This window comes from Cephus cinctus, unplaced genomic scaffold, assembly GCF_000341935.2.
Source record: "Cephus cinctus unplaced genomic scaffold, Ccin1 Ccin1_scaffold0201, whole genome shotgun sequence".
Lineage (NCBI taxonomy): Eukaryota > Metazoa > Arthropoda > Insecta > Hymenoptera > Cephidae > Cephus > Cephus cinctus.
Window position 1 is genome coordinate 157,123 of NW_014332921.1, and position 27,943 is coordinate 185,065.

Consider the following 27,943-nt stretch of genomic DNA (forward strand, 5'->3'; position numbering starts at 1 on the left):
AGAGACAATACGTTTCTTTGCATACTTGATTCTATCTGATGTCGTTGGGACGAATCGATTCCTCTCGACGATACGACACGCCAGAACCTTTCAGTATAATTTTTCTCGTTCCATGTAATATCTCAACCCACGCGCCATGACATTAGCGTCACCCGTTAGAAATCTTCAGTCGTTCCAGACGATATAATATTCGTATGCGACCAACAATAGATGCAAATAAATAACCTATTAAAAATTACAAAATTACAAAAAAAAATGTTATTTCTTGGAAGGACCCCTCCATCGGTATAGATCGGGCGGAGACTGTGTCGCCGTTAGAGGATTCGAATTTCAAGCGGCAGTTAGAAACGTTAAGCGTTTGGATGGCTTCGCGTACCGAAGGAGGAAGATCTGGGAATTGCCTCTTATTAGGATAACAATAGCGATAATTTTTCTTCTTTCTTAACACTTCTAACGGCATCGCCTACTGTTTATTCTAACGTCTACGTATATGTCTAATTTCTTGCACGCCGTGTCCTTAGGAGTTTGGCATTCGTTACTTTTCTTCATCATCCCTCCTGCTACGTTTGGCGATTGCTCCTCGAGGCAGAGCTACCTAGAGTCCAGAAAAGCGTAGGCCGCGGCCTGTTAAACGTATCATGAAACTCTGCGCTATAGAGACTTTAGGTAAGGGCTCGACAGGACGATGACCTCACCACGTGGCGAACGGTGTGTCTACCTGGTCAAACCACCTTACTTCGTAACCAATTCCAGACGTGGATCGTTGCTCCTAGACTTTTCACAGAACCACCAGGTACCTAATTCTTCACTTAGATCCCGTGGAAGGTGACTTTTCGTCTTGAGGTTGGTTGAGAATAACAGGAAGAATTGAAATCTGGAAAAAATTTGAACACGTTGTACATACACTGTTTTTAAGAATATCTAAAATTTTGAATCGGATCATTTTTGAAATTCCAAAAATTACCTGGACTCGGTGACACTAATTTTTTGGATTTTATATTTTTATTAAAAAATCTCACTCTGCAGAACTCTGCTCCTTGGGATTCTTGGTAAAACGCTCGAGGCTGCTTATGCATCATGACTCTTCTGAGGTAGGATTTGAACCTTGGTCCTCTTCCGGGATGGAACCTTTTTTTGGGACCTACACTGTATACGTATATACATCTACGGTTACATGGACAAATATATATGTAAGGGGATATTTGTTTTCTCTCTTTTTAAATTCCCTACGGACTTTTAGTATCTTCCAGGAAATACGTTATCTTCCCTGTCTCTTATTTCACGATAGTCTCTTTTTCAACGAAATATAAATGACTTGGGTAATGACTGTCGCACACGTCGCGTGCATCGAATTCTGATGACCCTTCAGGATGCGCTTATGTCCAATCAGCAATGATTCGCTCTTCGTCAATGTATTTTATACATATATATATATACATAATATTCTATCATCAATCCCTGATGATGACGTGGATACCAGCTGAGGTAGCAAATTTTAATTGTGCACGTAAACCGATACCGTATTACTGCCAGCTGGTGAATGCGAAACGTTAGATCAGCTTTCTGAAGATTGGAGGATTCCTGGTGCATTGACCGACACTTACTACTACACGTACTCTTGGATATGACGCTCGAGAGTAATGACGATACTTCCTTGGGTAGCGCGTGTCAGGACGCACGGAGGACCCAAATGCTCGGCCAACGCGACGAAAGAAAATTCTAACGGGTTGGTATGCGGCGTCTGACGTATCTTAGAGAGATTACAAAATCACTCGTCACTTGATATTGGAATGATCTTTGGCCATGGATCAATTTTTATTGGAGATTTGAAAATTTTTAAAAGTCTGTGTTTTGCTTTTCATGCGATTAGGATTGTCTTAAATTCATCGAAATACACTGATCATTAAGGCGAGCCTCCAATGCCAGGGGTACTTTCTCAGGTTGCTGGGTCTAACGATGAACAAATATACTCTGTCTCTCGTAATATTCGCACTTTCTGTTAAGGGACTGATAAGGAGCTGTTTGCTTGGTCGGTGTATTTAGGGAAATATTGATTACGGTATGCGATAGTGTAATAAGAACCACTGTGTATGTAAGTAGAAAAGTTATGAGGGGTTTACGTAAAAATCAAAGAGGTGGTGATTGGGATTTACGAAAATATTTCAAAGGGGATCGTAGGTTGATAATATAAGTGTTATTTATTGATTTGTAAATTGTTCTAGAAGGAATTACGCTTCAAGCATAACGATTTGTAAGTATAGGAATTTCACGTGAAAACGAGGCTTAAGCTTGTAGGTGAGTATACGACTATATTTAGTTTACATATATACATATATATCAAGTATTATCTTAGCTGGCAAATTTCACGCGATACCCCAATCTACTATTAAGAAATGAGGAAGTTTCTAGAAGGCGAAAGCGAAAGCAAAGATTAGGCCAAGAAACGTAAAGGACAGCAGATCGTGTACACAATGACGTATTCTCCTGTGGGGTTATTGACCCCAGAGGTCCTTGGTCGGAAGCATTAACCCCCCCTCCCGCCCCACTATAATTTGCATTTATTCTACATCAGTAGCAAAAGACGAAACCCAGTATTCCCACCCACGCGATCACTATAATCAAATTCGTTGATTAATTCAAAAAAAAGTTTTTGCTACAAAAAAAAATCTTGTACCACAATTTCACTATGTCAAAATCCTGATCTTGACACCTACCGTAAGCAATAGCTGGCTGAATTCGAATGATCAACTATTATCGATCAGTCTGATGATCGATAATAAAAGTATTATGCAATCCCTCCTTCATCTTTCTCTGACCCATTCGAATCAGCAAGGGGACATTTTCTTCTCATCATCAACATGATCAGCACATCTTCGCCGAAGCGAGACGCACTTGGTACTTGGTGTAGGTAAAAGTCAACGCCTGGAAGGCTCGACGACCACCGACGCCCAGCGTCGTTTCTGAGACTCGCTTATGATTCATACAGAGATGGCGTAGGAAGTGTCACGCTTGGACGCACCGGAGATCGCTGAACTATCACCGGGACCCCATACCTAGCTGTACTAAGTGACGTAATTTAAAGTACCTTCTCCCACGGCATGGTCAAGGTACTTTTCTCAAGTCTCGGAGTACCTTGGCTGAAACAAAGCAACGTACAGTCCCAACGTATAAATTGACTCTAATCTCGCAATTTCTTTTAATACCTAAGTGCCAAAAGATACGAGTCAATAAATCCTGTCTCGGCGAAGACAAACTGGCGTGCTTAGAGCCGAAACGAAGGGATGGAACGCTTGGTCCATTTAATTGGGATTTACAGTAGGTTTTAATCGCCGATTCAAACTGATCAATCGAGCCTCGAACACTCTTGAGTAAAGAAAGGTTACGCGGTGCCATTGATCTTTCTCCATTTTTATGTCTTACGGTTCACTCTTTCCTTTTATAAATATCTTCGACCATGGTATCACATTTTTTCTCGGGATCGTCGTACAATTCTTTTGCTCTGCACGAGCCACTAACTAGCTAGTATATATTAAGGCGTTGAGTATTGAATGACCTTGAAAAAAAATTAAAGAAATATATATATTAATAAGGAGCAAAATTGATTGAAAAAAAAAGCTGATACCAAGTCGAAGATCACGAAAGTGTTACGCGCGGGCAAGGAGAAACTGCACGCCTAAGGAATGCACAATGGGGCATTATGCATAAACACCCGCTGTTTACTTAACTGGCCCTGAACCCGGACGTGCGTCTCTCTTGAAAGCCCGATACTAGGTGGATATACATAGCCAGCAATTTACCGCTACGTATTATCACGAAGCAAAGGCACTCTCTGCCCCACCTCATTCACCGACTGACTTGCTGGATCCATAGAATCACGTTGGGAAGTCTCTTTGTGAATAGACTGCGCGGAATTACCGTTAACGAAAGGAGCGTTCGGGACGCGCGAGAAAGTCCAGCACAGTGCGCCATCTACAAGTCTCTTTGTATCCCATGACTGAGCCCAAGTATAAGAATCTAAGGGGAGTTTAGTAGCAATCAAAGAAATTAACTATGGATACTCATAATGGTATAGACTTCGTTTTTCGATTTATCGGATTAAAATTAAGAGTGGCCTATATTTAGGTTTTAATCATCACATTGACCCCTAGGTAATATGCAGCTCTACGATGCACCCGTGTTGCGATGTAGTTATGACGATATTGTTGTTGCGCAGAGGTAGTCGAACTCCTGGCGACCGGCTGACCTAGAGTTTCCTCGCGTCGAAGTCCCGTCCGCCAACCTGGGCCCCTTCTCGTCTACCTTGCCTTTCCTTTCTTCTGGCATTAGGTTCGCGGTCTTCCTGGCTGGGTATGCCGGTGAGGTCCTCCCCTCCTTCGTCTTCTCCTCCTGCCCGGGCATAGGAGGTGTGCCTACCTCTTTCTTCTACTACTTCTTCTTCCTCCTCCTCTTTATCGCTGCGCCTGCTGCTCCTTTTGCGTCTCCTCTACCTCTTCTCTCTGGTCCCCACTCGACGTCTCCCGGTACCGCTCTCTTCTTCTACCTGGAAAGAAACAGGAACCGAGTCAGGCTATGACATAACTGGTCTCTTGCGGTACCTTCGACGACGAGCCTACATTACGTGATCACTCGCACGCACTTAGGAACGGGGTCCGCTAGTCGTTTTGTCTTTGCTTGGCGTTTTGTCCGCCAATGAGCGTTCACTTTGGTGGAATTTAGTGGGACAGCAGCTAGTAACTGTTTGGTGGGTCCCATTACGACGTATGGAATTGTAAGTCTAGGTACGAAACTGGACAATGAGAAATCTCACGTAGTAAATACGAATTGAAATTATCAGTCCCGATGGATCTTATGTGAATCTCACAGGGCTTGATAGACGTTTTTTTAATTGGCTTAAAAACAAAAAAATTTGACGAAGACAAGAACCATGTGGTTTGAGTCTGTGCTAATTAGGAAATTCGAAGGTTGTTGGAAATTCGGAGTTTATTTTTTTTTAATACAACTACTGTGATTTCTTCTTTGACGTGACGTGCGTGCCGCTGCGAGAGAGTCGTCTGTACAGTTAAGAGTACCGTTTCGGAAACGGCCAAGAGTTAATCGAAGAACGAAGCAATTTTCTGCAAAAGAGGCCATCGGCCAATGAGAAACTCCCCGGTATACCGAATGAAATGGTGAACGCGTGAAAAAAGTAACGGGCCTTTTCACGAGCGTGTATATACGTATATCGTATCGATATACCCCCACGTATACAAATCCACGTGCCCGGCTAGCTAACGGCGCATATACACAGTAACGTCATCCAAAGAGGAGTAAAGCCAGTCGCTGAGATTCGTAAAGCCCCCGAAGAGAAAGTCGCCGATTGCGAAGGCATACGCGAGATCCGTTATATTGGGATTCGTTCGTACGAAAGAGCCGTTATTCGCGACCCACGTTTGTTTACGAGTGGGCCGAGCCCGAGGGGCGAAGGGGAAGACGGAGGATAAAGATGAGACACACTGTAGATGGTACAAGAGGCGGAGGTGGGGATGCGTTGACACGAGGGGGTCAGAGGGCAAAGGACGAGCAGCCAATTAGTCAGCCGAGCTGAGCTCCCGGCGTTTCCTTATTAATTATGAAAATAGCTCCTCGCTCCTTTGCGTACAATGAAACGGCACGAAGTTTGCGCGGGAGGATTTTGAATTATTTCACAAGCAATTACGCAAAGTTCCTACTTCAGGAACGATTTTCATAATCGAGCAAATTTCATGGATAAAATGAAATTTTGAAATACAAAACCAAAAAAAAAATTTAATATTTCTAAATTATGTTACACGGTATACCGTGTAACGGCTTGACGCCAATTTCTATGTCCTGATTGTACATGGGTATAGCCCGCTATTAATTTGGAAATAATGAACGTCATCGTCAGGATGAGAGACAACCACTTCAATTAAGCTATTGTTTATTGAGTGCGGATTTCCATCTGTTTCTTTTTCTTTCCATTTTCTACACGTTCACAGACTTCCGCGCGCGCTCCTACCTTTAATGGACAAATAGTAGCGTTCCCATTGAACGCGACAAAATGTCATTTTCTATGACGACAGACCTCCCCTGTCGCCCATTGTGTACCCAGGCGAGCCATGCTTGGTTGAAGCTGATAAAATATAATTTCTACCGTCCCAGTCTACACGTCGCCATTACAAAGATTTGTCGTCAAATTTTATACCTGGTGATTGTGAAATATTTTTTCCGACACCTTACGTAACTCGTACCTGTACGTGTAATCTTTGGTAATAAATATTTCAAAGTTTTTTTATCCAATGGATACGTGTATCACGTGACCCAACTAGCTATCAAGTCAAAAATTCGAAATGAGACACGCTAATGTATAGTCGGATATAATGGGACATAGTGGGGGGTGTACCCACCCCCTATAATTTGGTAAAAGTTTCAGTTCATTGTTATATACCATCGCGAGTCCCACCCCTCGGGGCAGCGTTGCTTCGCCAAGGGAAGCGGTTGTTTTGATGAGGTGTTCAGCCGAGAATATGAATATCTTATTATTCTATAAATATTCATGAAGCGTCAACGTATTTTATAGATTCCGGTTATACACGATATATATATATATATATATATATATATATATATATATGCTGAGTATACACAGTCCCTACCAGATAAAGGTGCATCCTCGTATTACCGTTAAACCTCTAATTTTAAGCCTTAAGACATCAAGGGATTGGGCAATGGAGTTTTCTTGTTACTTCTACAGCGGGTTAAGGGACAGTGCTGCCCCACGACGGAATAATCGTGCAACAGAAAATTGGACGACTCTAGTGTCGTTGATTCGTCACGGTCAATGTCATCGACTTAGCCAAGAATGCGAATGTCGCTTTGCTACCAAGGGATGTGACGAGCGGGGTAAGAGAGGGTGGTTAAGAAAAAAAAAAGAAAGTTTAAGGAGAAGCTTTTCCCTGGTGGAAACGTAAAACGAACGACGGCCTTACTCCGTAAGGTCAGTCAATGGCACTAATGCAGTTAGGCGCACGAACGGTCCGGGCTTTCGTTTGAGCATGCGCGATACGATATCATCGACAAAAGCTCTTTTTGAATGTTACCTCGGTGAGCGTGTGCATTGTAGAGCTTTTTGCGAGGGTAGCGTGACCAAGGATGCCGGGTTGCCTACGGATCGAAGGAGTACGAGAGCTTTCGACACTGGTGCGCATGCGCTGAAAGCTCGCCAGGCCCTGTTACACTGTTTGATATCGTGTGCATTGCTGACGTCATTTTTCGAACACGTGTACACAGACTTTAATCGGTGAGCCCATAAACGCTATGTGATTCCTAAAATTGTTTTGAGGGATGAAATGAATTTTTTTGAAATTTTTTTTTCGAATCTAACATTTTTGTCGTTGATTGAGGCACGATTTTGGAAAAAAATTTATCTGTTCACGAAATGTTTATTCTTAATCAAAAACTTTTTTGTTGTGTTGCCCAGATTGTGGTTTTGACTTTTTTTTTATTTTGAGTAATCTCTCAGATCGCCTGACGGTTTTCTTCTTCTATCTCGTGGAAGATTCTGATTCTTGATTACTTATTACTATGTCGTAATGCTTTTGGGCTACAGCGATTCTCGTGTTAAATATGAATATGTAACAAACTGCTAGGTTAAGAGCAAGGTCGTCATGAAAGAGATTTTGACCCAGAAAACCACTCTCACTTTCCCACTTCGGAGTCTTTCTGGCTCTATCAGTATGTATCGACTCATCAGCACCACATGCTCCAAGTGAACGTATGTGGTAACGCACCCACATGACTACTTACTTCACGTCCACATGTCCGCATTATGTGCGTATTTCCTCATTACAATATCAGCCGAAAGGTCCTTGGATACTGACTGAAGAAATAATAATAAAATTTGATAAAATTGATTATCAGTCATTTAAAAAAAAATCCATCCCCTGCTACCTATTCTTACAATTCAATCAATACTATAATCTTTAATAATTAAATATTTTTAAAAAATAGGATTACCGAGAAAAGCATAATTTCCATCAAACTGCAATTATTAAATTTGAATTAGAACAAACAAAATTTTTTTTAATCTTATGTTCTGTTTCATCTATTTTCGTGAAAAAAATGTTGTTAAAAGTCAAAAAAAATTTCAATCAAGTGTCAATTAAATTGCTGTTAAATTCTTGTGTACTTAGAAAAAAATTATATAATTATATATAGAGCCTTATTGGGTGAGCGAGAGCGGAGTCTATACGAAATATCCAGTGTAAATGGGCCTGGGGTGTCACGGTGCGAGGCGTCCCGGGTTGCCATCTGGTGGCGCATCCCTTAAGTTCATCGACGTTCCCCATAAGTGCACCACCGAAACGAAACGTCAGTTCCGCCAACCCTGCGTTTTCCGTAAAAAGTGTTCCGCGAAAAGAGAGAAAATACCACAAATATACGACACAGGCACGCGTTACACAGACACGATAAACGTAATCGGGTATCCGATTGATTAAGTCGTGTTAAAAGAAAAATAGAAAATCGAATCGTGTTACTGCTACCGCTGCTATTAACATTAACGTTACTGTCACCTTCTCGCTGGTCGCAAGCTTCGTTCAGTGACAGAACGCACGAAATCGAACAACGCGTCTACGTGAATTTCCGCGTATAAAGTTTTACCCCTAAATTTAAAAAAAAAAAGGACAATGGGTGAGAATACGTGCAAATTAATTTGACAGACTTAAAATATACATTTTTTTACAAAGAAACCTTCTCATCAGCTGCCCTCTTTTAACAAAGTAACAAGTCCCCATCAACCCCTATGGGTACACGTGCTACGTTTACTTATTCATGGAAAAATCGACGTATTATTACAAAAAAAAAATTAATTTGTTCTGTGTAAAGTATACTTCCAACAGTGCTTACTTCATTGTGATATCCGGAAACGCTGAGCCACCCTATACAATTCGATTCTTTTTCAATGGTGATTCGAAATAATACAATGAAAAAAAATCTTAGAATCAGGTACAATTGTTTGTTCCAGTGTTATCAGTCGAGTGTAGAAATTTCATAATTTTTGTAAAAAAAATTCTCTCAGGATGCCACAATAATGTTCACCCCTATTCCTTGCACAGATTCGTAAAATTTATTTCGGCAAATTCTAGGATATCAAAGATTACTTAGCTGTGACCAAACAAGTATTTTGGCAGCGTTTCCAAAAGACCTGTACCAAGCAGGTCTAAGCCACCCGCTATATAGATTCATTAGAGGAGATCGTCTTGTTGACGTAAAATTCTGTAAGCAATTCAAACGGTGGTTCGTTAACGTACTGAAAATCATCCTCATCATAATCATCCTTGACCCTTGTAATTTTGAAAATTTAAAAAAAATTCATTATCTCCCTTACATTGAAAACTTGCCCTAAGCAAGCTCGGCAATGTCGCGATAGACAAGTCCCACTGACCTATTGACTCTCTAGCCTGGTCTCAACGCTTCTCCACCCTGCCACTAAAGGCGCGTTCGTGCAACTAAGGTCGAGTACCCAAAGCCTGGTCTTACGCGTTCACACACGAGTGTGAAGAAGAGAAGCGAAGAGTGAGACAAATTTCACATAAACCGTATAAAAGTCAGCGTGTACAGCAATGAAGTAAGGTGAAAGGATTAAATTTGAAAAAAAATCACTGAAAATTCCTCTACATTTATTTATATATTTAAAAAATTTAATTATTAAGCTCGTATCTAGAAACTCACCAGAAAACTTAACGGATCAATTAATTGCACGCAGAGATTAAAAAAATAATAAAATCAAGAAACAAAAAAAATGTAACTTCAGGGATTCGAAGACGTGTAAACCGCATAGCTCTATAGGCTTTGCCTGTGCTAAGTAACCCAAGCAAGACTGATTTAATTAAAGTAATGCGAAACGCGTACTTGGTGGTTACCGCTGTATTTATAATTCCCAGGTATTAAGTCCTACGGGCTGGTTTTCATTAACGGGGTTTACGCTTTGTTTGGTTTGATGAGACGAGCTGTCTACCTCGTTTGCAATTAGTCTCATGTGCATAGCCTTGTTTTCCCCTCTAATTTCATCCACAGCCATAAACCACCTCCATACATCGATATCTGAATTTCACCTAAAATCTCAACAAAAAAAATAAAAAATTTTTTTTACAAATAAAATTCCCAGCAGCCATTAGCATAAAATAAAAAATATATATCTGGGGGTGCGGTGAAGTCATAAATGTTGTGGAGGATGAAGAATGGGATTATGAGTGCCGGTGCAAATGGGGGTTGATACGAGAGGGTGGAAAGGAGGGCAGCAGGGTAGGAAGGAAGGGCGAGGCCCAAGGGCTCGTCATACGAAAAAAAAAATTCCTGGCGATCCTTTTTTTCCCGCAGGTCGTTTTACTGCCGTAGTTCTCGTTAGGGATTCGCCATCGGAGTGGGGACGTGATATTAAATAAAATAAAAAAAAAAGCAAGGGAGGAAAAAGGAAAAAAAATAGACACAAAGGACTTGTCCAAAAATTTGGATTGTGCTACGAGAACGACTAGCCGATCATTGTACATCGGGCTGGATTAATTATCTACGTACGGACTGCAAAGAGAAGACTGATAATAATCGTCGGACTGAATTAAAATCGCGAACAACAATGGCCTTAATGTCGAATCTAATCCTTAATAGTCTTTTAAGAGGGATGAAGGAGTCTTACGCGTTGAAATACACGACGGATGACACGTGGGTAATTAACGATGTATATAAATGTTGAGACTTGGATAAACAGCTTAGTAAAATTTTTAATAAATATTGATAAAAATATTAGTCGAACATATAGCGTATAGATAACAGCGTATAAATTAATAGATAAATTGAATTCGAGTGAAATTTTAGATGGTGACTTGTACATATTAATTGACAGTGGTTAATTAATTAAGAGATCGTCGACGACGGTATAGGAACTGTTGATTATGATTTTGGGAATTTAACGCACATACGATTCGTCTAGTGTGAACAGACCTTAAGCCAGCGACTAGAAATTTTAATTACGTTCAATTAATAATCCGCACTCGATCGATCTGCCGTATAGACATGAGATAGATGAAGAAAAAAATGTATAGGCAAACACGAATTTCGAATCCGCTATAAATTCACTGATAAGTCCCCAAGTAAATAAGTCTAAATAAATCCGCGTATAAAGTTCGAAATAAATTTAACAAAAAATATACTGCTAAACCAAAAAAAATACTCGCGAATCCTCGATTACAGTGTAATTCGCAAGAACTTTGTATATATATATATATAAATCCACAAAAAAAACCCAAAAAACTAGAAAAAATTAACATGGCGGAAACCGCGGGTAGCCCAGGTACAATAGTACCGGCCAACAGTCCCCAGCAAACCCAACAAGCCGCACCGCAACAGGCGCAACAACAACAACAAACAACCCAACAAACCCAGGCCAGTCAACAACCACCGGACATAAGCAGTTCTCAACTGGCATCTCCGCCAATCACAGGCACAGGTATCCTGAAAAAAAAAATCCAAAAATATTCATTACCAAAAATTACTCAAAAATACTTTTGTCGTACAAAAACAAAAAAAAAACATTTTTTTCATCGATTCACACATTTATGTTAAGTAGCCAGCTAACCTAAAAATCGGGTAACTAGACAGAGATGATTCAATTTATGCAGAGGGGGTGGGACAGACGCCTATCAGAAAGAGGGTGGGGAGGGGAGGGGAGGGGAGGACGCCATCAGTGTGTTCGTGCTAGCGGATCTGTCGGTCAAGTAACGGACCAGTTCGGAGTACCGCTAGCATCAGGCCCTGACGCGGTTACCGAAGACCGTTACTTAGCTTGGATACCACGTGGTGTCTCAGCACCATCCGCGAGTATAGTAGTCAATCGTGTGGCTACGGCTGAATACGTGGTGCTTGGCCCGAGGCCGACTGCTTTGCTCTCCCTCTGGCGAGGAGGGTTGGAAAATAACGATGCAGTTTTACAACACCTCGTGCGGCTGTAACGAGCTCGACGTTTCGTCGCCATTTTAATTACCGACGAGCAACGGTTAACGTTACGGCATTTGACACGAAAGTTTTTACAGTGTTGGTAGAGCCGATAAATATTTTCACTCGGTATACCGTAGTCTTTATTTATTTGATTATTTATTTTTGTTGCTGTTTGGATACATTGAAAATAATTGGAAGCCCATTGACGTTTTACGATAGACATTGATAATTGGGATCGAGAGGGTGTGGATTACTGATGGATTTAATTTGTGTCCCAATTTGGAAGGGTGGAGAGAATTAAAAAAATGTATACCAATAGTGGTATGGCGTATTAATAATAGTTTTTTTTTTCATAAGGGGGTATATGCTTATTTTTAGGGGTGTTGGCTAGGGGCGGTAGAATCTTTAGGGAAATTTTCTTGTTGGGTAGAAAATGTTGGGTGGGATGTATTGATTGGATATCGAAGTCTGTTATTTTTGCAGTTCGGTGATGCTCCAGTGTGTATATTGGTGCGCTGATGTGATGAGATGAACGCTGGCGTATTACGTAATTGAAATTCGTGTTATGCAAATGCTGAGGGAAAAGTGTCTCGAGATTACTATGTCACATAGCGGTACGAGCAGGGGCCCAACACAAACTGCGAATTTATTTTTAATACTCAGCAATCGGCGCCTAGCACGGCGAGCACGAGTAATTATCAATATATGGTATGACGTCATTAACAGGGAATCGATAATTGCGATGAGAACTCAGACGGATGCTTTTTCTACGCGTATCCCTTTGATGCCTGCTGTTGGGGGTGCCGTCGGACATAGGGCCGTATCTCGTTAACACTTACTCCAGCCCCTACTCAGATTTATCGCGCTAATAAGCTTATAGTGTTAATGAGACATATGATAGCGAAGCCCTTCTCGTAAAACACGACCCTGGCCCTATTCACCATTGCACGGATAGATCGAACGCCATTTAAAAAAAATCCATAACCTCAATTGCACTGTTTTATCCGTGATTACAGATTGCTCGTGGTTTTAAAAAGTTAAACAAAGAAACAATACAGACATGTCTGGGTAAACGGAATTAGCGTTTTATTTGCATAAGGACACATTTATTTTGTAATAAACGATTTTTTCCTAACGCTTTATTCCTATTAGTCCGCATCGTCTTGGTATTACGTACCGTGCTCGTCAGTAGGCCAAGAGTTCGATGGCCCACAGCCTTGCAAGGCCGGTCAGTCACAATCATTGACTTGCGAGAATTCCCAAGAGATGGCGCTGACTGCCGTATAAGAAATGACGTTCCTTTAAAAAACTGCATTACCTTACGATGACTCAAGTTACCGACGCGTACAATTCGCTCTGTTTTATCGGCGGAACGCAACGGAAAGACAGAATACGATAACGTCGATGAGGCAACCCATGTCGTAACGAGGCATTGACTTCTTCACTGAAAAGCGCTCAATGGAAATGTTGTTCGTTGGGATGAAAGAACACCGGAAGAAACGTGCCGTTTGTCATGTTGAGCTTTGAGCTTTCTCGCTCGCCCGGTCTGTCACCCTGAAACAAATATCATGTAAGATAACACGACAAGAACTTTGAACAGCGAACGCAATATAATTCTTGGAAATTACACTGTATATGAGAAATGAATAGAATTTAAAAAAAAAATTTATTATCGCTCGTTTCGATACTGTGTGGTCGTTATAAGACACTATTAGCTATTTAATGGATGAAATTTGATTACGTTACTCCGGAAGAATCTAACCTCGTCCGTGTAAGCCGTCACGAGAAAGTACGTCGGCTTTGATGCAAGAGTCGTTCTTTATTAATGTGCTCACCGCTTACAAGACGTTGCTTGACCGTTTAGCCGCTATTATCAGGGCGCCAACAAAGGCGCTTCCTTTCTTGTACCCCGTAAATTGCAAATAATGAGTTATCGCAGTGTCGTGCGGTTAATAAGAAGCTCGCAACACGAGTACTAAGAATCGATCTATAAAACCTTGAAAAATATCGTACGACATTATATCCTGACCCAGGAGCTTTAGGAATTTCCTATCTGTTGAGTCTATACGTTAAAGCATACCATGAACGAAAGAAAAGCCGAAAAATAAAATAAAAATTAATTCAATGATAACATCAAAAATAATCTCCGTGAAATTATTAAACCTAACTTGCGATTTAAGCTTTTTAAGCTCGACCAAACTTTGGCTCATGCTTAATATAGAAACTTCTGCGTTCTCGTGTTCGCTGATGATGCGTTTGCTTACGTCCCTTTAGTTTTTCCTTTTTCTTGATATTCTTTCCTTTCTTCTTGTTTTCTTCCGCTCGTATAATCGTATATTTAACCACCTCTTTTTTTCTCATACTCAGCTCTTTCTATATTCTCCGCATTTTTATTACTCGCACCGCCCAATCCCAGGGATCGTGTCTTCCAGCCTTGCGGAGTATCTCCGAGTGCACTGTGAGTTCTACAATACGGCCGAGCAGGAACGGCCGATCCGCGCGGTGAGCCGGAGCAAAAGAACGCCGGTTGCAAGACAAGACTTCCCATTGCAACATGGCGCGCCGACAACAATCACTTCTTACGTTAGTCCAGGCTCCCAAACGCCTGCAAGAAGATAATGGTCTTTAAGACAGACACAGCTCGTGAACCGGCTACGTTAGATCGTGATACATACAATCCGATGGGATCCTCAGCACTCTGGATAAAATACTGATCCGGTTTTAGCATGCCTCTTTGACCCCGAACCCTGCGTTCAGGCTCTAGCCTGACTCTAATGGAGTAGCCCGTTATCCATCTTTGGTAATAAGGACAAATCCTTACCTGTATCTCCTTCTCACAATGGTTTCTTGCCTGCGACCAAAGATACTATCCCTCTCGCCATCTACCGTGCAAAAGGAGCACTCTATAAATGGCCGCGTGCGCAGACCGTGTTTACTAGCGTTATTGCTGCAAAGTAGGAGAGAATGAGAAGCAACAATCGCAATCCTCCTTAATAACAATACTAACTCCATCTTCAGCTGAGCTCCTTACTTGGTTAGGGGCTCCGACAGGGTCAGGATTGTGCAACCATCGAAATCGGAGATTCGACAGGTTTCTTGATCGACCCGAGAGTCACGTGATAGGGTCTTGCCTCATCATTTTTTTCCCCAGTGTATCAGTATATCTTCATTGTACAGACGTTCCTTTGAATTGAGATGAAATTTTCGTATTGAAAATTGGAAATCGTTTTTTGATGCAATTTTTGTTTGAATTTTTTTCATTTGTTTGTTGTGATGATTATTTTCTCTTTTACGCTTTCAGGTAAGTTCGTATTTCACATCCTGCCATTTGGACGCCTCTTAATGTCTCTTAGAAGGTGGGCGTATGCTGCATGGTGAGTACGTAGAGGTATTATGTTGCTGTATCGATTGATCATTGATCACCGATACGAGCGGGTTTGAGCCGAACAAGATTAGCTTTGGTCTCGAAGTTTGAGCAGGGAGTTACAACAATCTTTTTATCTTGCCTCAGGGACAACGCGAATGATCTGCCGTTTAAAATTTATCGATATAAAGATTTGTCTCCAGATTCTAATTCGTTGCACAATTCACCGGCGATGTAGACGTTCAATATGTCACGATGCTTCTCTGTCGGGATCGATGCCAAGATTATCCAGATGAATTAATATTTATGTCACTTATATTTTAATTCAGGATACGCCAATCGTATGATCTTTATAGTTACGATCGATACTGCCATCTATGGAGTTTGAGCATGAACTAGAAATAGCGTAATAAATAACAAAAGTGACTGTACATTTCATTGGCTTGATTACATGCTTCGGGCTATTCGAGTATGCTACTCGGATCATATAAATTTATAGATAATACAATAGAATAATATGACTATAGTTTATGATTAACCAATTGTGTTGGGATATATGAATATTTAACATAACCTAAAAGGAATCTTCTTAAGGTGCTGTATTCAATAAATGAATTACGCAATTCCAGTTTTTATTCATACAAATTGGCATTGTATTGCAATATTAAGAAATTTCTTTAGCACTTTGTATTTTTATATCACATTTATCCCCTTCTTCTATCATACTTCGTATTGATAATCCCATAACGCAGCCTTAACGTAACGTAACGTTGCCCATAGCTACAGCTATGGGCAAACACGTAAGAAGGATCCATCTGTCAAGCTAGTTGCTGCTTTCTCCGCCCGCGGCGCCAAAATCGTTTCCGGGCCCGGTCCAAGAGTGCGATTTTTTCCCCCACAACTCAGTCTCTAGACTCGCTCTCGCCCTCGATTTATGCAATTCGCGAAAATCAACCGCACGTCAGACGCTTTTTTTGCTCTACGTGCCACCATACGTAATAATTACTAGGTTCACACGCTCTTGGCCTTTTCTTAGGTTACAAATAAAACTAATATCTATTTACTGAGTTGTCCCATATATGCCTAGTGTTGATGCAATAGTCAAATTTTCAAAATAAATTCTACAAAATATGTAGTATAACCCAATATCATATTTGGTCCATTCCCATTAGATCTCTTATTACAATGAGTCACACTGAGCTCCATTGTATATGGAGTTATAGTTGCACTTATTATATTACACAAGGATTTCACTGACAGTCAGTATTTTCCTTCCTGCTGAATTTAAGTCTTCGCTATCCAATATAACCATACTATCTACTACGCATCTATCCTAGACATATGCTGTATCATTTATAAATTAGCATATATGCTTTCCCAAGAGAGGAAACATTCTCTTGTAGGGTTGCTACGGAACATCTGTCTTGAATTGCACAGTTCACCATTTGAATCCAACTACGCAAACCACATGAAAACACCAGGGGATAACCAGGAGGTTATGTTGTCTGTACGCTGTGTATACAGATAGATCATAAACCTTACAGAAGGATCTTGCACAACTTGATAGGTTAGATTTTTCTTGTTTCCATGCTACCTGAGTGTAAAATAGAAAGAGTTAATTAACGTACTTCCTTAAGATTTTCAATACTTTAACGTTTACATATACCAATTGGCTTAACCATGCTGGAGGCACTTTACATACTATTTCAAAATCGTATAACCACTCTGGAGCTAATGGCGATCGTTTAACTCGTACGTGCACTTAGGACTGGCTGATCGTTACCTAACCTAACTTAATCCGCAGACCGTTTCGTACAGCTTCTAGGTCCGAGACATTCATCACTATTGGCCAGAGGACATGGTTGCCCGCGAGCTACGAAATCTCTTTTGCTGCCAACTCGTGTACGACCGTAAGATACTCGAATGAGCACGGACAATGCGACTTATCTGAGAAGTATCGCTCGAGGCCCGTTTCGTATTCGTAATACAAGCGCTGAAAATGATAAAGTCGCGTATTATGTAAAAGCTACAAACGTTTCATGGTTCGCGAGTTCGTAATGGTCGTTTCCTTCCTATCGGCATTTTGCCACTTTCCGTCGTAGACGTCTTTTTTTTTCGTCTTCGTCCTGCCTCTTCTTCTTCTTATTTCTTAAGGGGACAGAAGCTACCTTTCACCTTAGCGCGTCTTTATCTGTCACCATCTTCATCTTCATTTTCAACTTAGACTACATACCGTCGGCTTCATTCATCTGTTCGGTTTAGTTTCGCAGAACCGTGAAGGATTACGATTGGTTGCTTTCGCCGTGAGTGTTAGAATCTTTTTTTATTTTCAAAAGAAACTCAAAGATGGATAGTGATAGATATACATGGAATTTTCCTCGATTTTTTTCTTCGATACGTAATTCTTTATTTTCTTGTTGCATATCTCATAGCTAGGTGTTATCCATTTAAATTGGTTGTTCAAGATGATAAATCGTGTGGGAACAATTATTATTCAGTCTGTTTCAAGATTTTGTCTGGTTTTACCGACTGTCGGTAAAAAAGTTAAAGAAGGGCGACAGACGGAAACTAGTCATGCGTGTCTCTCGGATGACTAATCTCGTCGAAATCCGTTTTAGCCATACCACCCGGGCACTGTGAAGAAGGAAAAAAATTGTCTGAACTTTCCCAGATCACTTTTGCACAACGTCTACTTGACAAACTACAGAAAATCCAGCCACCCCAATAACAATCTAATACATATATAACAACGGCTATATATCAGCAGACGCACCTAATAATCATCAAATTATACCTTTTTTACGGTTTTAACCGTAAATACCAAAAAAAATCATCTCCCTCAATAACCAGTCACGATTCATCTCTTTGTGCGTATTCCTCGTCGCTCTAACTAGGTTAACAACAATGACGATTACGATAAACTACCGATACGAGTGTGATAACGTACTCGCGTTATTATTACAGGTTTTGTACGTTGTCCTCTTGGCGTTTTGCCCCGCGCCACGTGTGGTCGTGTTATTGTCAATTTCCGTACGCTATTTTTTCTTTCTTCTTCTTCTTCTCCCAACTTCCTGTCCCCACCACACACACAAGACTCAAAGCCAATCAAACCTTTTCAAATTATAAACAGTAAAAAAGAAACAAAAGAAAAAAAGCTTGTAACAAACAATTCGTCCAGATAATAGCTGCCATCTTCCAGCAACTGATCCACAATGGTCGACCCGATAATGGCTACCGATTGATTGTCAAACCAAGCCCCGGCGATGGTGGAGGTGGTTCGAAACCGTAGGAAAGGGTTTTTGGCGGAGTGGCAGCCCCAGTCGAGACCTAGATTTCATTTTCGTTGATGAGTTTGGCCCGAGTCCAGCTCAACTAAATATACTCTCTCCTCTCATCTAGACCGTACCACCTCGCCACGGATGGACGTACAGGACGGACAGACATAGAGACGCGCCCAGGTGCTCACGAGGAACCACCTTCCCCACACGAGTCCAATACGGCAACGTCCCGACGTTCAATTTTGGCTGCTGTTTAAGATCACCGCTCGTTTAACGTACCAATTGCGTAACTCACGTGTACAGAAATTCACTTTGATGGATTCGCGGTATGGTTAACGTTGAAAAATAGGATATCGGAGGCTTTTAAAAATAAGTAGTGGATATTATGGGATTTGCGGTTTTCTGGTCTTGTATGTTTTCTTTTCTTTTCATTTTTTTTTCTTTTATTTTTTTATTACCTTCGAAAAGATTTTCTTTATGGGTACTCACTGCCAGGTGATTGTGCACTTTTGTTGCTTTTTTTTCATTGCCCTCGTGTCCACTGGTCGTTCTGGATACTGCGTCCAGGTGGCTCTTACGAATTAATATAATTGTCGATTTATTCGATGTCCAATCAGTGCATCGACAGGCAGCTGAAATCTTGTTAACCGATGCGATTTCGCGTACGACTTCTTACCGGCTGTTCTTTACATTTGCATATGGACGACTGGACACATGTGCATGCGCCCGAAGCAGGTTGTCGCGTCGCGTGCGGTCTTTAACCTAATTCTTTTTTGCGAGAATTAATACTGCTCAGATAGTACAACTGGCGCCGGTAATCGATCGGGAACAAAGCGACAGGTGTCCAAGTTACTGGTTGGTGGGAAAATTGAGATTTTGTAAAATTGCACGGATTTGTAAAGACGGTATAAAAATGCTTAAGGCGTTACTTCAAAGTAATTACAAAATATTGAAAATTACTCCAACCGTCATATTTTCGTGTCTTTTTGTATACCTGAGGATTTTTGTGGTCCTGGGGAGGATGGGGGGGCCGGGGGGGGGTAATTGTTATTTCAATGGTTGGCATTGAAAATTCATTTTCTAAATTCTTGTCCTTCTGCACTTTCGACCGAGTGACATAAAAACCGAATAAAAAAAATTGTCCCTCATCCAGATACCTCGAGGACCCGGTACACGTGGTTTTGTACAGTCAACTACCCTTATAAATTACCCGGAATAGAACCTGAAGTCCACTGAAAATTCACGACTCACGTACAATCCCGAACAACGGACAACGGGTTGTCGACCGGGAACTACCGTATTTCGTTTAATTTACGGCACTGGGCCCAAGGAGAGTAAGTAAGCCGAGGGCGCAACCTGTGCCGCAACGGCCCTGACAATTTCGCACGGTCAAAGACGTCGCCCACAAAATTACCAAAACGTCCCGTGTTTCAGGTATAACGAAAACCCCCGCGGTTTATTTCAGTACACATAGCAGATTGAACGAGGGTAAGATATAAAATAAGGGTAGCAAATTTTCTAACCCCTCCAAGAAACCTACCCGGTGTTACTGTCGGTCGAAATTTTCGAAAGGTACCACGCGGTAAAATTAACAAATAGGACAATAAGGGCTGGTACGTCACTTTCATTGAGGAAGGGATTGAGAAACGACCCCTTGGGAATTTTACTTTCTCAGGGCACTGTACAGGATTCGACGATCTTTTTAGACGAAATGAATCGCAGGTTACCTGTCATTGCGATAAAGATGATTTTTGTATTTTTTTCACTTTTTTTTTTCGTTTTTTTATCTTTGCTGTTTTTTAATAATAACCTCTACGTCCACCTAGGTAACTAGATCCCTTGTATATATATGTATATCTAGTCAGTCTGGATGACTTTACGCTAACGGTGTACGTCTTATGCGTTACCGTTACTGTACTTTCATTCGGCGACTGTAACGATGTAATGGGAATGCGCGACTTGAAATATAATTTTAGCCGGCGCTGGCTTTGCGGGTTTAACGTTCGTACGGTAGGAGGAAATATCTTCTTTTTTCCCCTTTTTTTTATTCTTTTTTTCCTCTTCTACTTTTCCTCCATTTCCTTCGAACCTATATTCCAGCATTGCGGAGAAACACGTAATTCGTAATTGTGGTGCGAATAACGGGTGTATCGTGGAACGGAAGAAACGCAGTGTCCGTGGACGGTGGGATAATGAAAAATTGTGAAAATGCAACGTTACGGAAATCAAAAAGTTCAAAGTTAATTCTTGTATGTAATCGTACGCACTGACAATATCGAGAATTTCGAAGGATAATTGTCAACGTTAAATATTTCTATTAGATCGCGCCGAAATTTTCCAGAGTTTTCTAGATGCTCGAAAAAATTGCCAAAAAAAAAATAAATGTTTGTGGATCGACGATTTTTATTCAATTCATTCCTAACGTATCGAGAAGGATTAATCGTCGATGGTGGAACTACGATAATAAAGATGGGATCGATGTTTGAGAAAGTGAAAAAAATGAAAATAACTAAAAAAAATTTTAATGACATCCAAATTAGAAATAAAGTAGAAATTTTTGAAGGAAAAATAAAATATATAACATCCTATAATTATCACTGTAAAATCATCTGGGCTAATATACAATACTCGATAGTCATTTTCCGTCGCTACACCACCCACTTAAAGGTGCGTGCTCAGTGAGCGACAAGAACATAGTTTCAAGGAATTATGGGAAAGCCAAAGTCACACCCAAAAAAAAAGCAGCAGTTTGAATAAAATCGTCGACTTTTCCCAAGACTGTTAAGATCTTTCCCTCGTACGTATGCGCCTTTATACTTGCATCGTACGTGCATACCTAAGAGCACATAACCTATGCGCATGCGCGTTCTTCGTTATTTACCGTTGATCGTATAAAAATTCTCCCACACGAAAAAAAGAGCTGGGCCCACGTGGCCCCTGGCTAACTGCCTAAGAGCTGCTTTCACGAATTGCACAACAGACGCAACTGCGACTTTTTGGTGACATGAATTTAAATCGGGCCTCTTCGCGTAGGTAACAGTACTTTCGAGTTGTACACCGTTCAAAATGCCGTACTGTCCCACGACTCCTTAGGGCGATGTCACAAAGCAGGACAAAACACATCCGACGACGTGTTACCACCTACATGACTTAATACAGCAAGAAGGTTCCTTACACCTTCGCATTGGAAACCAAATTTGGGTTGTGTTTCATTTGATGAAAAAAAAAAAAAATTATTTAGCCAATCGCTGTAAGATTTTCATTGCGTCTACCGCGATTAAAAATTTCGTTTTGTCGCTGCTTTGAAAATTCTCCGTAACCTCCGTGTGCCACGCAGTCGCTTGTTTTTCCAAGCTTTATCACTCACAACGAACGACCTGCACTCTGATAATTTTATACGAGATGATTCACTTTTTATACAAGATTGAACGGTAATCGAGAATTTTATCGGTCCATTGACCCGAGGTGTTTAGGTGACGTTTACATGTAACGTCGTCGAGCGTCTTTTCGCTTCCCTGCATTCGATTAACATTTTCTTTTTTGCGATATCCGAGGTCAATGGCTATATTCACGTAATACGTATAAAAGGAACGCACTGTGCTTTTTGAGTCTAATCTTTTTATTTCTTGTTGTGTCATGCGTTACACGTTATAATACTTTTTTTTTTTATTAATAACACAAATTCGTAACTACTATTGACCTTGAGTAAACTGGACAAAATTAAATCAGTTTACCTCATTTTATTGGCAATTCACAAAAAAGACACTTTTTTCAGTATTTAACGTAAAACTCGAAATTAAAACTTTACGTGTATGAATAAATAATTACACGTATAATAATCATAATCGAAGATGATGCATGATCTGAAACAAGTGACAATGACCCATTCAAATAGTCCACCCGTTCCCGCCAGCAACATAGACCCGTTTTTGCTCCAATGGCTCCAGCGGCACTCGGCCTTGTATGTCGGAGTAAAACCGGGAATTGAAAAAAAATTGGCCTCGTAGGACCCAGCGACTATTAACAAAGCATACTCGAAAACAAAAAGTTCTCAAAGGTCCCGGAATGACGATTTATAAATTGAGCAATAGATTTTACCAAACTATTATCATTAACATTGACTTACGACGATACCGATTTTACACTGTACGACCCGAGCTGCTGTTTAAAAAAAGTCTAGCGCAGTGACGATAACGTGCATCCATGATGATTTCTCCGTTTGATTACAATAGCCCGTAACGATGACTCATTACCAAGTAAAACACTGATATCTTAAACAGCCTAACGATCGGTGACTATGTTCTGCCAAGCGTCGCGACGCTTTTACGGAAAACGACCTCGTCCGAGCCCACTTTGCATTCTCGACGATAAGACCCACCAGCTGGCTTATGGTTAACCAGCTGAATTCGTAGGACTATTTTCAACTCTCGAACGCTAGACGCTCACGTAATTCGGTTAACGGACCCGAGTCTGTCTCTTTCTCTTTGTAATCCAGTGCCATTACCGGTCTCCATTAGCATCGTGTTCCAAACCTCGGAACTGGGAAAGGTAGGTCGTTGACAGCGAGTATACAGTATAGATAACTGTAATACGTCGAAAAACCACAAAAACCAGCCAGGAAGAGCAAAGAACACTGTAAAATAGTATTTTCAAATTTTCTTCAACGTACAGAACTCACCGAACGTATACGAACGTATACGTATATACATATTCACGTGTATCACGACGTTAGTCAGCGTCTTCAGAAAAGACTTCCTGGCGACACTCGTATAATAACCACATACAAACCATTCGGCCGCGAAGGATTCATTTATTAATATAACTGACGCGCCCCAATTTTTCTTCGTTTCCGTTACGTTTCCGTTACTGCGCGGACCTACGATCCAAGATGGCCATTACGCAAAAATGTACGGCTGTCAAAACGACGATCAACAGCCTTACTATACGTTTCCGTAACGGTTATCGGAATTTTCATTCGATTCCGTTTACTCGTCACTGGGACGCGCCTGTCCGTCGAGCCTCGTCCCGAAAGACCTTGACGAGCGTCTTAGACGATTTCCTTTGCTTGAAAAGCGACACGGCGCGACGGAGTCACAGGCTCGATAGCCTGAATGAAGTATAGTTTCTTCGAGACGAAGTGACATAAGTATTCTATATTGGTTGGCAACAGAAATAGAGCACATTTCTGGTGACGAGAAGTCTATCGTAGATTTCCCACCTTTTAACGTAAGTGGGGCAGATCGGTTTTACGCGGAAAATTATTATTATTATCAATGACAAGTTTGGAGGAAAAAAATTTCTCTTACGAACGAGAATCACATCGATGAAAATTTAACGTTATTCGACCATTGGGCTTAGGGGTTAAAATTTACGTAATTTATCGTTGTAGGGTCAACTGCCACGTTGCACGTTGACAGGATAGTATCTACTCGATGTATTTATGTAACTATCTCAAATTCTATCAAAATTCTATTAACCAATTTAGTACTAATTATCGCTCGAGTCATTACGCAACCACAGTCAGGAACCCACTAATAATCGTAATTAAACTATTAAGCCTCGTTCACACCGCAGAAATACATTATACCGGGTCAGCCTCTTGTCGATTCTATATACTGTGTTAAATATATAACGGGTCGGTGTGCATATGGATTTTATGTATTTGCACGTAACTTTGGCGAAGATGAAAACTAGACTATATTGTAATAACATGTATGTAGTATAGATAGTCAAGAATTATTTTTCCCAACTAGTATTTAACATGATGGACCCTTGTAGTTGGACCGAGGGCCGTTGTAGGCAGTAACGTTAGACAATCCGACAGGTGAGGATGGCGTATTGAAATTTGAAAAGAAAAGGATACAAAAAATTTTTAGAAAAATCGAGCATGTACATTAACAATAGGAAGGAGATACACGGCAGCTTCTTGTATTTCGATATAATGATTCATCTTTGTGCAAGGTATACGGGAAGTGCACCCTGCCCGTTACGTAATATTTTTGCTTCTCCCTTCATCTTCTTGGATACTTCCTTTTATCGATTTTCAAAAAAAAAAAAAACACGGGAAGTGAATGCCCGTATTATGTGATGGATAAAAAAAAGACATTTCCCTTTTTCCTTTTTTCCATCGTCTCCTCCCACGCTCTCGATCTCGTGAGGAACGAACGCGAATCGAATTGAAGACCTAACGGGACGATATCGAGTGTCCGTCAGGAACTATGAGGAACCGTGAGGATTTCTTGAGGAATTGTCAGGAACCGCTAGGTCCCATTGGCATTTATACGTAATATGTTTTTTTCATCTTTTTTTAAGGGCTCTCACGCATTGTACGTCACCCGGTATATACCGCGTGGGTTCATTGTCCACGTGTCTGAATTCTACTGTATTGTGTGTAATCTTTTGATGCGCTGCAGGTAGCTTGCTTCGAAATGTATAGAATATCCTATTGGTTATCGGGCTCGATCGATTCGCGTACATTAAGATGGGATCGAATTTATGCCCGATCGATCCGTTATCATCTTACCGGTACCATTTTTAGGGACGAGTTCAAGTCTGTTACGAATTTTTGATCCGATGAAAATTTAATTAGGGTGGCACGGCTTTGAGGGGGTGGTATATTAATTTTCAATCTTATTTTTTGAATCCAATTCAGGAAACTCAGAGCGATCAAAATGTCTAGACATCCCGAGCACATGGAAATTCGAGAGGTTCGAGAGGATTCAAAGGGAATCGCAGGGACTCACTTCTCTCTTTCTTTCTCTACACTGCCATTGCATTGTACTCTCTCTCTTGCTCTGCCGGGGGTAGTATTGGGGTAGGTACCGAATCTCTTTTACGATCCTCACGGTTAAACACCTGTTCAGGTTGGGCAAGTATGCGTGAACCACTTAAATGAAACAGTATTCCAAATACCCCAGAGAGATTGTCGACACCAAGCTGACCTAAAGCCGCGTTCACACCGTATCAAAACGGCCATTCGAGCGACAGTCAGTATTAAAAATTCTAAGAAACCCAAAAAAATAATAAGAAGGAAAAAGCAAGATTAAAAATTTCCTAAAAAAAAAAAAAGAGATTCAGTAAATCATAATTCACTAGACGTAGCAAGCGTACCCTTCATAATGCCCCGAAAGAAAAATAGTACCAAACATTGGTACCTGATAAAAGTACCGTGCCCCATGCTCAACCCATGACCGTATAAGAAACGACGGCAAATGGACACCATAAAACAAATGACAGAGAGTATACCTAAACCTTTACGACTTCCTTGAGTGACAGTCGAGAGTTTGCCTTCGTAAGAGTGTTCAGGTTGAAAAGAGAAAAAAAAATGACAATCATTCTGAGCAACAATACCGAACCCATAAAACATACGTATGTTCACCATAGAAGAACAGGGTCGAGAGAGTTTTGAGAAATTCCTGAATGAAGATAACAGCGTGGTTATGGTGTCGCAGCATCCGAAAGATACAACTCCATTCAAGAGCCATCCCTACCACTCGGCACTGCTGGTTGGGTACCTCATGTTCCAGAGGGTGAGTGGGTGGAGTGGACCTACCCCAACGTGCTCTCTTAGAGAGAGGAACCCTTCCGTTCCAACCCCCTTGACGGTACCAACGTTATTTCTCTGTCTCTCTTTTCCTCTCTCTCCCTCACCTCCCTCCTTCTTCCTTCCTTCCACCCACCTTCCCTCCCTATCACTCTCTCTCTCTCTCTCTCTCACTACTCTCGCACTCTCTCCTCCACACTCTCTGCCTCTCTCCCGAAGCACTCTCTCGCTCTGGCTCGCTGCTCCGTCCGAGGGAAAATGGATGGTGGGGCTTTCTGGTCTTGCGCGCACCAGTCAACCCAGAGCCACGGTCGTGTAAGAACCACATCCCAGAACCGTTCCACGGAACCGGCTGTCAGTCAAAACCGGCTAACGGCAAAAAGGAACCGTGTAAAGCTCCAAGAATTTTCGCTCGAGGATGATAAAAAAGATACATTTTTAATGCCAGTCGACGAGTGACAGTGCCTGGGCCCATTGTAAACGATGCTGGGACTTTGCGTGTGACTTTTGTTTTGAATTTTCTCTTTCCGTTCGTCGGCGATCCTTGGTGTCTGTTCTCGTACCTTTTTTTTCCGGTTTCTTTCAAAACGCTCGCGACCGTTGCCATGTGTTGTTGTTGGCGTTACGAGGAGATCGCTGCCACCACGCGAGTGACGTTCGGTACAATTGGATTTTATTGACGATACGAGTTGTCAGTCTTGTCAGCTGGATATATTCAATTGTGATAACGTCTCGGCAGGATATTTACCCGCGTTTACCTCGCACCCGTCGAAAGTGAATCGCGCATGACTTTTCACGTGGGTCCGGTGTGTGTGCCTTTTGCTTTTCTTTTTCTTTCTCTTTCTCTACTTTACACGACTTTCTCGAATGTGACCACGTGACTTTTGTGTACTATGTGACGGATCTGTGTCTGGATGTTCAGAATGTACGTGTTTTTGTATGATCGATCTTTTTCGAGGTTTACGCTTTTTTTATTGATCTCACTGCGTGCTTTTTAGCTTCTTTTTTTTTTCCTTTTCGATACCGAAGATCCACCGGTACCAACTACGAGGCTTATGATTCACGAGGGTCCTCCTTGCTACGAAGGATCCAGCTCGAAAGCTCATCGCGTTAGATCATCCACGCGACTCGTTGGATCGCCCAGGATCTTTCTTGGTTCCGTAAGGCTCAAGAAGATCGACGATTGCGGATAGTAATATCGTCTACGAGTGTTTTGAGGGGAGGAAAATGAATTTTTAATTTGATAATAAATCGTGACGTACCTTACGTGTCACGAAAGATACAGTGTGCCTCGAAGTAACGTTAAGTAAGAAGAGAGTCAAGAACGAACGGGAAGGTGTCCTAAAGAAAGTCGCGAGTGAAAGTGTGTCCCATTGGCAAAGTGCGAAATCGCGAATCCTCGGGAAATCTGTGATTATTATTATTATTTGAGTGTTGTGATTTCATCCTTCGTGATTTTATATCCGCAACCCTAAACTTACAAGGTTCAATTTAATTCACGTTTTTTATCGCTCTCTCCAAATTTCATTATCTGCTCCCATCAATCCGAATTCGAAGCAAATACGTACAGGTTCGATTAATTCGCAGGATTTTTAATAGCGAATTACCGATTCAGGGAAAATTTCAAATTTTCACGTCGATTCTTTAGCGACAAGCTATAATCACTGGTGGGTTTTCAAATTTTATTTTCCTTTTTTTTTATATTCTATGTTCATTCCCAAATTCATATTTTATCCTCAAAAAATTGCCTCCTCTTTCGTTCCTGCTTAC

At 41.1% G+C, this 27,943-nt stretch overlaps 1 protein-coding gene and 1 long non-coding RNA gene across 9 annotated transcripts in view; one reads left to right on the forward strand and one right to left on the reverse strand.

Annotated features, from left to right (window-relative positions):
* LOC107264875 (probable nuclear hormone receptor HR3) overlaps positions 1 to 27,943 on the forward strand; it is an 88,963-nt gene that overhangs the window by 7,080 nt on the left and 53,940 nt on the right. Inside the window, exons 1-2 of one of the 7 annotated variants that reach the window (XM_025082090.1) lie at positions 8,330 to 8,688; positions 10,378 to 11,500. The exons of 2 other annotated variants lie outside the window; for them this stretch is intronic. In XM_025082090.1, coding sequence (XP_024937858.1) covers positions 11,320 to 11,500 — 181 coding nt within the window. In that variant the 5' untranslated portion in view covers positions 8,330 to 8,688; positions 10,378 to 11,319. Of the gene's footprint in view, positions 1 to 8,329; positions 8,689 to 10,377; positions 11,501 to 26,484; positions 27,841 to 27,943 lie in introns of those variants that run through there. 4 more of the 7 variants (XM_025082086.1, XM_015733616.2, XM_015733627.2 and 1 more) reach the window with 4 other exon arrangements.
* The window catches only part of LOC112493930, a 52,273-nt gene continuing 26,619 nt past the window's right edge, over positions 2,290 to 27,943 (reverse strand). The window contains exons 2-3 of one of the 2 annotated variants that reach the window (XR_003058922.1): positions 13,166 to 13,542; positions 2,290 to 4,540 (exon numbers count right to left, since the gene is read on the reverse strand). This is a non-coding gene — a long non-coding RNA (uncharacterized LOC112493930). The remainder of the gene's footprint in view (positions 4,541 to 13,165; positions 13,543 to 27,943) is intronic. The other variant, XR_003058921.1, reaches the window with a different exon arrangement.